Source organism: Tachypleus tridentatus, chromosome 13 (genome assembly GCF_004210375.1).
Source record: "Tachypleus tridentatus isolate NWPU-2018 chromosome 13, ASM421037v1, whole genome shotgun sequence".
Classification (NCBI taxonomy): Eukaryota; Metazoa; Arthropoda; class Merostomata; order Xiphosura; family Limulidae; genus Tachypleus; species Tachypleus tridentatus.
The window spans coordinates 172,607,983-172,620,403 of NC_134837.1; the positions used below are offsets into that span (position 1 = coordinate 172,607,983).

Below are 12,421 nucleotides of genomic sequence, written 5' to 3' on the forward strand. Positions count from 1 at the left end.
TTTAACTTCAAAATTGACATTAATCTGTGAAAGGCATTCGAATCAATAAACTAAAATAATATTTGGGAAGTTTTTAAAAATAAAGTAAATATAGAGGTCAAAGTGGTTTGGATACACCTAGGACTGGATATGGTTTTGCACAAGAAGTACTCCAGGCATTCAAGTTTTAAATTTGTTGATGTTTCATGATGTGGCTTCCTATATTAGGAATAAGGGGTATTGTTTGCAAAATCTTGTTGGAACCACTTTCATGAGATTAACAAAGTTAGAGCTGCCAGTGGATTCACTCGATTATTTAAATAGGAAGAACTTCCCATACAACAGAACAGCTGGTGACGATAAGGGACAAGGGGTCATGTAATTTGCATACTGTACGTCTCTGAAGAGAACAACCACTAAAAATACTTGGTGAATGGAAGTTTTAAAGTATTGTTTCATTTGCGCATCAAGGTCGTTCAAAATACTTCACAATTCAGGAATAGAGCAATATTATAAACTAAATGGAGCTGCTGATCATGATGATGACGCTAGATCTATAAAGTCTGTACATGTAGTCCTAGAATATCTAGTGTGTTTTTATAACAGAGCCACATCCGGTTATCTGCTGTGTCAAACCCCTAATTTTTAGCGTTGTAAGTCCAAAGACTTACTGCTATCTCAACGGGGACAGAATATTTAGAAACCCCATGATGATGTAATGATCATTTCGTAGAACTTGGAGAAACGAGAGTATCTTATAATTATGAACTGTCAGTCTGTGAAAATTCAATAAAAATTCGGCAAAGTATTAAGTGAGTGGTTCAGTTCGGATTTTAGTGGTACTTATCGCATCTGTTAAGGTAATCCATCGATTATCATGAAAATTATATTAGTAAAATTATTTATAATTGGAGTTCAATTCACTTTGTTATGAATTTCGTCCAAAGCTGCTCAAGGAATATTTGCGTTTGCTGCCCATAATTTAGCCAACTCCCGCTAATTCGTGTGCTACTTTTTCACCAAAGAATAGTGGGATTGGCCGTAACAGTATAATGCACCCATGACTAAAATGACGAGCATGTTCGGTAATGGGAATTCAAACACGATACCTTCATATTGCGAGTCAAACGCCCTAGCAACCTGACCATGCCAAGCCAAGCCCATAAGTTGTGTATACCATTAATATACGTTGTTGTTATAATTGGGCCCGGCATGGCCTAGCGCGTTAAGGCGTGCGCTTCGTAATCTGAGGATCGCGGGTTCGCGCCAAACATGCTCGCCCTCCCAGCCGTGGGGGCGTTATAATGTGACGGTAAATCACACTATTCGTTGGTAAAAGAGTAGCCCAAGAGTTGGCGGTGGGTGGCGATGACTAGCTGCCTTCCTCTAGTCTTACACTGCTAAATTAGGGACGGCTAGCACAGATAGCCCTCGAGTAGCTTTGTGCGAAATTCCAAAACAAACAAACAAACAAACAAACAAGTTGTTATAATTTGACAGTCAATCCTATTATTCTTTAGTAGAGCAGCCCAAAAGTTGTCAGTAGGTGGTGTTGACTAGTTACTTCCTCTCCAATCTGTTACAACTTAAAGAAGGGGCAGCTAGCGCAGATAAACAAACCTTAAGTAGTTCTGCGCAAAGTTGAACAAATAAACAACTATACTTTGTTTTTACCTTAAGCCTACAACATGTGATAAAATGAACGTATTTCGCAGCAATTATATAGGAAAAAGTAAATTAATTCTTTATCATTGCATGGAGTGAAATTGGCATCACTTTTGCAAATAATCTAAAACAACCTGTTCAACGATAGAATTCATTAAAACAATATGACTTTTAGGTGCCCGTATGTTATTTTGTGACATTTTCAAGAAAAATACCTTAGCTATAGCTAAGGTACTATTCGATTCATGTCTAATAGTTGTTATTATTAAAATCTGCATTCGAAGTCACCGGTAACTTTATGGTATAATCATTGTTTCTTTTGCTTAGTTTCTCGTCTATTTACCTAATGTCCCCCGCTAGTAGAGCGGTAAGTCTACGGATTTACAACGCTAAAGTCAGGGGTTCGATTCTCTTCGCTGGACACGACAGATAGCCCGACGTGGCTTTCCTATAAGAAAACACACACACACACACTATTCACTTAAAGACACTTTTTTGTATTTTGCTTCACCTGTATCACACCCATGTTTCCCCTCTGTGGGCTCAGCAGATAGCCCGATGTGGCTTTGCTATAAGAAAAACACACACGCCCATGTTTACTAATCAGTTATCTAGCCACAAATACTAAAGCAGTAAAAGTTGAACAAATTGACAATGATAAATATTTCAGGCTTCACCAACACATGTTTGAAACAAATAAGAAAAGAAGAAATCAATGACAGCAGAATTTTTTTATATTGCTTACTTATCGATTCAGTAATTTTGTTTGTTTGTTTGGGAATTTCTCACAAAGCTACACGAGGGCTATCTGTGCTAGCCGTCCCTAATTTAGCAGTGTAAGACTAGAGGGAAGGCAGCTAGTCATCACCACCCACCGCCAACTTACTCTTTTGCCAACGAATAGTGGGATTGACCGTCACATTATACACCCCCACGGCTGGGAGGGCGAGCATGTTTAGCGCGACGCGGGCGCGAACCCGCGACCCTCGGATTATGAGTCGCACGCCTTACGCGCTAGGCCATGCCGGGCCAAACCGATTCAGTAATGCACTTTGAATTAGTTTAACTTAAAAATATTTACTTCTCAGGAGAGGACGCTGTTATAAAATATCGTCTGCTTTGTATATCAGAGGACGTGTGAGAAAAACAACACGATATATATATAGAGAGGTTATTAATTTTGATGTGTAATATTGAAATAAAAATTGTTTTTGTTGTTGAAAGATCGTATTTGCTTTTTATTTTAAAGTAATTATATAAGGCTATGGGTAATATGAACCATAACTATTGTATATAGCGGAAATATACCTGAGATTTTTACGTTTTAAGTTTCAAGGTTTAGAACTAGATAATATAGTCTAGGCTTAAGTTTCTGGGATTAGAAGGAAGATTCGATGAAAGAATGCCACTATCCAATGTTGCTACTGAACTTTGATTTCTGCATTGGAATAATAGGCTGCAGTAAATAAGATTTGAAGGTTGAAATATCACTGGCTTTATACATTTTTTAAAATTAATTTTATTAAGTGGCGATCATTGATAGAATTAGATGGCCTAACGTTTACAAGTATAATATTAAAATGTTAATACTCCACGTGCTTCATTGATAAATTTGTTTACTCATTTATATATTAACTGTTAGTGTTAAATGTTATTGTAAGTTACACTTAGTTTGTAGCCTGTGATTTGATAAAATGCCATTTAGTTAAGCTGCCTCAATTCAATTTTAAATTTACCTAGAATTTGAATTAAAAAGTCTTATGTTCGATCTATATCTTTGTATGTTTCAGGAGTATAGATACAAATAGCCTCATGTAACAAGAATCATTAAACATGTATTAGAAACCTTCTTTACCAGTGGTTCTCAACATTTTTCTGAGTGGCAACTATTTCTGATACCAAAATTTAATGAATTGCTTAATACAATATTAACTTTTTAAAATACTTTTATGCTTCTTTGTAAAACAATGTTGTTCATGCAGTAGCAATTTTTAATTTTGTTTTAAACTTTATTGCAGACTGTCTGAAATCCCCTTTTGAGCTTGTGGTTGGGAATGACTGATCTAGGCTATATAATATATTCAGTATTTATTAGTTTAGACTCCTCTGTACTATTTGCTGTTAATTTTACCATGTTTTAAATGAAAAAAAGTGTGAACATCCTTTTTTTTTTGCTCTCTCTCTCTGATTGCAAGTTTTAAACTAAAAAAAAACGAGTATGTAATTTCCGTAGCTTTGTGATATTGAATGTTTTGTTTTTTACACATGATATTCAATTGTTATATAAGTTATAAACAGCATAACTTTTAAGCATTTTGTCAATAATTAGATATGTCAGTATTTATAGAAAAATAAATACTTATATTGTTATATAAGTTATAAACAGCATAACTTTTAAGCATTTTGTCAATAATTAGATATGTCAGTATTTATGGAAAAATACATACTTATATTGTTATATAAGTTATAAACAGCATAACTTTTAAGCATTTTGTCAATAATTAGATATGTCAGTATTTATGGTTTGTATTGTAGGTATAATTTTAAAATTTTTGGAAATAACCTGCTTTGAACTTCTGATATACCAAGATATTCTCTCGTTGACCTATACTCTGTTGTTTTCCCCTTTGTTTTCTTAAAATTGAACAAAATTGTAGAGTATAAACTGCATACTTTTAAATTTGTCTGAGAAACTACATTATTAGCTGCATAACATGTATATGCTATGTTAAAATGTGACATTCCAATGGAATAAAAAATCAGTAAGTGATTTAGGATGGTTTTATACATTAAATTCCTGGAGATCAAACTAGGTGGAATTCTGTTTTGTGTTTGTTGTTGACCATAAATGAGCACATTGTTGCAAGAGTTAAATGATGGGAACACATGAGAACAAATGATCATTACACAATTATGCTTTGGTCATTTTGTACATATTGAGATAAAAGGAAAGGATACTTTAGTTTACAACTTTCATAAAGTCAGTTTTCGAGTCACAATACAAGATACAAGTAAATGGAGATAGTTATAGAATATGAGACAGTTTGGGAAGTTTTAAAAATGAATATCTTTAAACATAACAGCATGTTCTTGAAAGAGGAAAAGGATAAGAGGAAAGATCAAATTTTATTGGCTTACTAAAGGCATAAATATAAAAACTCTAAACTCACTGACAAGTTGGAATATATACAAAACTATAGAAGATCTAGTTTGAGTACCAGGAGACATTCTGAGAAGTTCATAATGATGAGAACCCTACCAGTTATCTTGAGATACATTCTGAGAGGTTGTGCTGATAGACACTGATAAGCAGTGAGGAGGACAGCTGCCTTTGTTTTTGTTACCAGTGACTTTCTGGCTTTATGCTCATATCAATTCTTCATATTTTGTTTTTCCTTGCTACACCATACTATTTTCTAGCAGTCTCATTCCCTCTGAATGTTGATGAAAACTTTCCATTGGTTACCTTTTTTCATCTTTCTAGTAAAGAAGAGAGTAACATACTACCAGTAAAAGTTTGCCAGATTTGATATAGCTGCTTATTTTGTGAGCTTGTCAGTTTCCTTCAATTAATTATACTCATTCCTAGCTTATTGGATATATTCAAGTGATGGTTTTACAATGTAGTTGCTTTCTACTATCCATCTGGAGAACAACCATGCAGAATTTTAATCATTACTGTTTGTGAGTCAGTCACACTTGTAATTTGGCAGTAAAATATTTATACACTGTAGCTCAGCATACACTGATTCACATGTCTACAACTACTAATACAAGCAATTTTGTAAGCCAGTCAACAATAACCACTTTAACTTGTGTTAAATAGTTAACATAACGCTATGTCACAAACAAATAAAAAAGAAATACCTTGCATAACCAATATCATACAACTGTTAAATTACATTATACACTGTAGTTTAAGCTTAGTCAAATGATTGCATAAAATGTAAGTAAAAAATGTGCAAGTGTCATTAAGAGAAACTATGTAATAAATGTATAATGATATGTTAATATATGTAATGATTGAGATAATGTGTTATTTGCTGAATGAGTCTTTCTGATGCTTATTTTGTTAGCAATAAATGACTACATTCATTTCACTTTTGACCAATCATAGGGCCACTACATAGAATTGTACTAGATCCAAAGTTGGCAAGTCTCACCTCCATATCAAACAATTCAGATACAGCCATCCAAATCCTGGACAGGTGCATGACTATTTTTACATTTCTTTGTGTTGTTCAAGGTCCATAATTGTAAGTCTGCACATGAGAAAATTAAAGTGTAAGAGCATTTGTAGTCTGATTTGTGTTACCAATGAGAAATAAAATGTACACAAAATTACTGTGCTGCTATAATATAACCCAAGAGAACCTTCAGCCTATTTCCTATGATGTTAATATGAGTGTGGTAGTGGTACCTTCACCCATGATATTCCATGTTGAAATCAACTAACTTACCATATTGATTCAGGTTATTTACAGTTCCATTTTATAAACTTAAAAAGTATTGTACAATTATAAATAATAACTTTTGTTTAATGTAGAAACAACTAGCAGCACAGTCTTATTCCATCGTTATTAATATGTCTTAAGAGTGTCCCCCAAACTTTCCACTGTGTCCTATTAATTTTTATATAAGGGAATGTAGGTTCATTAAATTGTTCTGCCTAAAAGCGACACTGTATTTGTGTAGGTTCTAAAGATATATTAAGTCAACTGTACTTGTGTACAAATTTGCTTTAAAAACTATAACTGTTTCTTATCTAAGTATTATTATTTTTGATTTTCTTTTTGGTACACGTATTTCTTTGTAATAAAATGAAAATATTTCATTGAAGAGCACACTTATTAATAATCCAGATTATAATTTGATGGGTATCTCAATCCATTATTTTGTGAGGTTTCTTTTTATAGGACACGAAAAGTAGGCTGTTATAAGATATCAATTTGGAATAAGAAGTAACTATGTGGAGGAATATCTTCTACATAAAAATTACAGGTAACAAGGAAAAAAGATTTTGGTAGCTAAATAAATAATGTTTATTGCAGAGGACTTCATTCACAAAATATTCTTTTTTTTAATTATGAAGAAATTGTAATTATTTTTTAAGATATATGCTGATAATTATTCCTGAGAGATTACTTGGTATGTTTTTCTTTAAGGCATATATCCTTTCATTTATGTTACATATCATGTAGTTGAACTTCTGAAGATCTTCATCCATGCATTTTACATCACAAATTGAAATATCTTGTTAAACTGCTGTTTATTTAATGTGTGAATTATTATTTATTGTTTTTTAAATTTTTTTAGAAACATAGCAGCTTTGTACAGTTTTTATTGAAACACTGAAAACATGACTGATTTGACATACTTTTCTGAATTTGATTTCATCTGTAGTCCTATAAAAACAAGTGGAAGAGATGGAATAGCAAGGTATTAACTCTGTTTTATTAGAATAATAGTTTAATTGAATAATTTGTTTACTTCTAGAACCTCTTTTAAACTTTATATAATATAAAAGTACTAGTTTTTTAAAGTATATTTCAAGCATTAAAATTTTCATGAGCGAGATGAACTTTCATCAGATTTTGCTTAATTAAGTGTCCAGTTATTGTTTTTGAAATTATTATGACATTAAATTATGAATCATTGAGTTTCATAACATTAAAAATAACTCACTATATGGCTCTACATAGTTCTTTTTGCTTGTCTTTGAAATTATAGTTTTATATGTGCTAATTAAACTTTCACTAATTTTTCAGCATAAAATATGAGTTAGAGTTTCAAACTGTTACATGTCATCTTATTAAGGTTATAGTGTGAAGACATGTCTGACTGAGTATCACATTTAACAAATGTAATTTTTAACAGTAATTTCTTTTAACCTTATGTGAACTTCTTGTTATTTTCCTCTTTAAAACTGATTTTACTTAAAGCTGGGAAAGATTTTGTAAACTGAGACATTAAATAAATTTGATATGATCCCTTGCAGTTTTCATAATGTAGGTTAGCATCAAGTACTGGAAAAAGGTGACTGTTGATTAAGGTCTGAATTGTTTAATCACTTCATTTGACTTGCAACAATGGCTTTAAAGAAAAAATAGTGTTGGTGTTTTTTGTTTTTTTTTAATATGGAAAGGAACTTTTAAGAGTTAAAATTAATATTAATTTTAGATGCTTATAAATAGATGTGTGAAAGAACTTCTTGGAAATTATTATTGGCAAGCCCATTAGTGGCATTACGTTATTGTCTGAGATATTGTTATTAAGTCACAGTTCCTTTTCTATGTACTTAATGAATAAGGTGAGTGTATAATAAAGCACAAATTAGAAGCTAAAATTGAGATTAATTTTCCACTAAAAGGATTCTTCCATTGGATTTGCTGATAAATTTGCAAGATATGTATTACAGTGATTTCAAAGGCTAAAGACATTTATATGTCATTAGAAGGGATTTAGCGATATTTCTCACTTTATATTTCCACCCTTAGTCTGGAACAGTTAGTCAAGGTTGGCCAACTTAAACTATTCAACAATTCAGAAACTATATGCACATTGTTAGGCACAAGAACATAATAAAAAAATCAAAGTGACAAACATTTGCACAAATGAAATCATCTTCATTGTATAATGTTTTAAAAAAGGATGAAATATTTAAAATGGTGTACAAAAAAAGTGAATAAACCATACTTTAAATAATTGAACTATTACCACATGTACTCATTTAAATGTAAAGTTAACAGAAAATTACTATATCTTTTGATGAATGAAGCTTAAATGATATATATATATATATATATATTAGTGAAATTAAATAATTACATCCAAATGGAGCCAAATAAGTAAACAAAATTATGAGGAAGGACTGCATTAAAAACAGCAAATCTCAACCTCTGATTAATTATATTATAACTGCAAGTTTTTAAGCCATAAACAAAACACATTAAAATTAAACAAAATACACTACATATTTTAAAAAAGATCCTATGGTACAAATTACAATGTGGGATTATAAAATATATCCTAGAATTTGGAGGTAACTGAAATGTAGTACCCACATTGCAGTGGGGATACACCATCTATCAGTCTTAACCTCCAATTTGCTAGTCTCACATAAGAAGATTAGAAATTAGGAGAGCAAGATGTGGGTGTTCAAGCCCACAATGTCCCACATCTATATCACCCTTCATTGTGTGCAGACAGTTGTGGGAAAGTGACTGTTTTCCCAAGTTAAAATAAGAATAAGAAAAAGATAAACATAAAAGGATAAAAAAAGAATAAATAAAATAAAAATCAAGTAAAAAATGAAAATAAAAGTAAAATAAAAAATTAGGAAAATAAGTGAAAATAATTAATTAGATATAAATGAAGCCTGATAAGTAAACAAAATCATAAAGAAGGACTGCATTAACAACAGCAAATCCCAATCTCTGACTAATTTTAACCACAAATTTTTAAGCCATAAACAAAAAAAACACCAATATATATATTGTACTTAAAATTATTGCATTTAACAAGAGAAAAGGTTTTTTAATTAATTTAAAAATGACAAAAATACTTGGGCGATTTTCTGTGTAGGAGTGGAACATTTATATCTGTTTGACAGTAAATGTCATATTTCATTGATCCATTGCTTACCTGTTCAAATTTTAAAATTAGAAACTTGCTGTGACCATATTCATGTTAAGTGTTGTTTTCATGTAGGTATTATTTATTATCACTTGTAAAAGGTTTCATTGATTATGTAATAACTTACAAGTTAATTTTTAGTTCTGATCTCTATAGTTAGGTTACTTAGTATCACTTAAAAGAGTTCATACTTCCATTAATGTGGTAATCATAATCAAAACAGCTCAATTGTCTACAGATAAAATATTTTTAATGCATATGTGAAAATTAAATTGCTTTAAAATATTAACTAGGCAATATGGTATAGCTAAACCATTCAACTAAAATACCAACCAAGATGAATTTGAAGTGTATTTTATTTAGAAGCAGAATTTATTCACTGAATACAGTTAATGATTCACTTTTATTGATAATACACCATTTCTTACATTGATAGAGTTATTAGAGATAGGATCTGACACAGTGAACTGGTCTAAAAGTTTGCTCTTGGCAAAATAAAAAAACTAAGCAGTGAGTAAAGGCATTAGTAGAATTTCTGTTTCTGTATGATATATTTCTAATTAGTCAGAGATAATGTTATATTTATTGACTTGTATAGCATCCTGTGGTAGTTCTAGATGTATTCTCTGGGATTAAGAGCAGGTACTATTGTTGTTCAAACAATAATATTTGTGGTTTCGTGTACAGACTAGTTTATTTTACTTGTGACGGTATGAAAATAGCCATAATTCCGTATTCAGACAAGTTTGCTTTGATTAAATCTATAAAATGTCATACAACTGGGCCTAATATTATATCAGTTTAGTATCAGAAGCACAATAATACTTTTATGCTTTTCTACAGTATAACTGTGTTTTATATTCTATAAAGTGGTTAAAGTCAACAGTTTTGCACTGAACTTATTATCCACTTCTAACTCTTCAGACACAAATTCATTGTTCAACCGTAAAGACATGAAATCTTGAATTATCTGTTAAGAATGCAGGTACCAAATGGCATTAATTTTGTTTCTCATGTTTTCACACAAGTTGAATTAATAATAGGGATGATAGTTTTTGATTTTATATCAAACTCATAAAATCAGTTCCGTGATAACTTGTAATTACTTCAGATATTGTTTTGAAGTCCATAATACATTTTGACAATGGACTGGGTGTGCAGATGTAAGTCAACATGTGGCATATTTAACCTTCTATGGTAATACCCAAGACATCCACTGTACTAATTAGTTTCCTGATATTGTATTCATTATCTTCTTGATGTGTATCTGAGAGGACCAAAATAAGTTACCACTTGTCTCTGCATTTATCTACATTCCAGCACTAGAATAGGACTGTGAGTCTATACTTTTGTCATAAACTTTTGCAAGCCACTATTAAGAACATTAATTGTTATACAATTATAAAAAAGATTCTCAAACCTGAAAGAATAACTAAAACATATTGGCCAATAATGTTATATTTGTACTTGTTACAGTAAAACTGAATACAAAATAGGGTGAAATCACTTATTCTGTGGAAAATGCATAGGGTACTCTGGTAGTACTTAGTGAGATTAATTCCAATATTGATGGTATTTTTGTGTATGCTATTTTATTTATGTAACTCAATTGCTATTAGTGCCCTTGTAACCAATACAGTAAACTATTAAGCAGTTTGGTACAGAAAAATGTGTTTTAAAAACAGGTTGGGCTCATAAGGATACCACTGGTAATAATAGCAATAACATAAGTTCAGCCTTACATTAAGTTGCATAAAATAGAACCACATTATTGTAACTGTAATTTGGGAAATCATCTTATATTTCATTTAGTTTTACTGAGGGGAAGGCTTTTTAAATTAATGTACATGCATGTCTGCTCTCTCTCTCTTTTCTTTTTTTATAGTAAATCAGACAAAATGCATTTCGTTCAATGCATTTAATTAATATTATATATAAGTGAAAAATAAGCCTTCTTACATTGCACCATAATTTTACTATGGATATATAAGTAATTGTATGGAATTACATGAAACAATGAAACTCATTCAATACCACATCTATGCATACCGAGGTAAAAGTACCGTATAAGGTAAAGTATGAATTGCTGAAAAATAACCTAGTTTAAGATGTACTTGATAATTTCGTTAGATGACTTGAGCATATATGTTATGTCATAATATTTTTATGCCTTAAATGAAATAATTTAGGTGTAGCCTAATAGGCATAAATGATGTAAGATAAATAAAAATAAATTTCATAAAATTGAAAAAAATATTTGTATTTTATTATAGTGTGTATCAATGATAATGTGAGTTTTAAACGTTTTAAACAGCTACATGCTCTTTCTTTATAAATTTTAAGGCATTCTCAATTTTATGCTTGTAATCTCATTGTCTTAATTGTGTATGAATTTCATAACATACTTTTAAGCAGTTAGTTGTTCAACACTTAAAACCTATTTTTTTAAATTTTTGAGTTAAAAGTCTTGTTTTTTAATAACTTATGTTTCATTGGTACATAATAAATGAGTTAATTCCCTGATGACACCAGAAATGACTAAATACAGTTTTTCCATATGTATTCATAAAAGTGTTAAACATATGGACAATGAGGAGCCATTCTGGACCTTCTTCAAGGATGTGTATCACACTCACCTGTGAGAAAACACATTGAATTTCTTTAAGAGAAGAATAAGAAACTAGGACTTTGTCTTTGAATGTTTTCATAATAAGTATGGAAATTGACTTTCAATTTGACAGAATGATATTTAATGCTGTTTCGATTGGTGTGTAAGGCACATTATCTGCAGTATTATTATAGTGCTGTGTAGGTTCTTGTAAAATAAAGAATATTTTGAGAGCACAGTTATAGAAAAAAAATATAAAATGGTACACAGATAACTAAGGGGTAGACAAAAGTTTATGCAGTACAACAGAAATTGCAATGAATTGAAGATGGAAAGCAAAGAAAAACTAGATAACAAAAGTGAGCAAGTAAAACAAATATCCCTGCACAGTAGTTCAGCTTCTAAGTTTTTGTATTCAAGCTGGTTGCTGGGACTCTAGAGGCAGACACAGAGACAAACTGGTAAAGGCTTTTCTCAGACAGTTGTTATCTTATGTAACAATTACCTAAACTAAGCAATTGGCACATGTTTATG

General features: G+C 30.9%; 1 protein-coding gene across 4 annotated transcripts in view; it reads left to right on the forward strand.

The window, feature by feature from the left end:
- The first annotated feature begins 5,742 nt into the window (after window positions 1-5,742).
- Window positions 5,743-12,421, forward strand: part of LOC143237785 (putative ATP-dependent DNA helicase HFM1) — a 137,483-nt gene continuing 130,804 nt past the window's right edge. For 3 of the 4 annotated variants that reach the window (XM_076477364.1, XM_076477366.1, XM_076477368.1), the window contains exons 1-3: window positions 5,760-5,852; window positions 6,561-6,645; window positions 6,961-7,083. In XM_076477364.1, the coding sequence (XP_076333479.1) occupies window positions 7,004-7,083 (80 nt within the window). In that variant the 5' untranslated portion in view covers window positions 5,760-5,852; window positions 6,561-6,645; window positions 6,961-7,003. Of the gene's footprint in view, window positions 5,901-6,560; window positions 6,646-6,960; window positions 7,084-12,421 lie in introns of all 4 variants that reach the window. The other variant, XM_076477365.1, reaches the window with a different exon arrangement.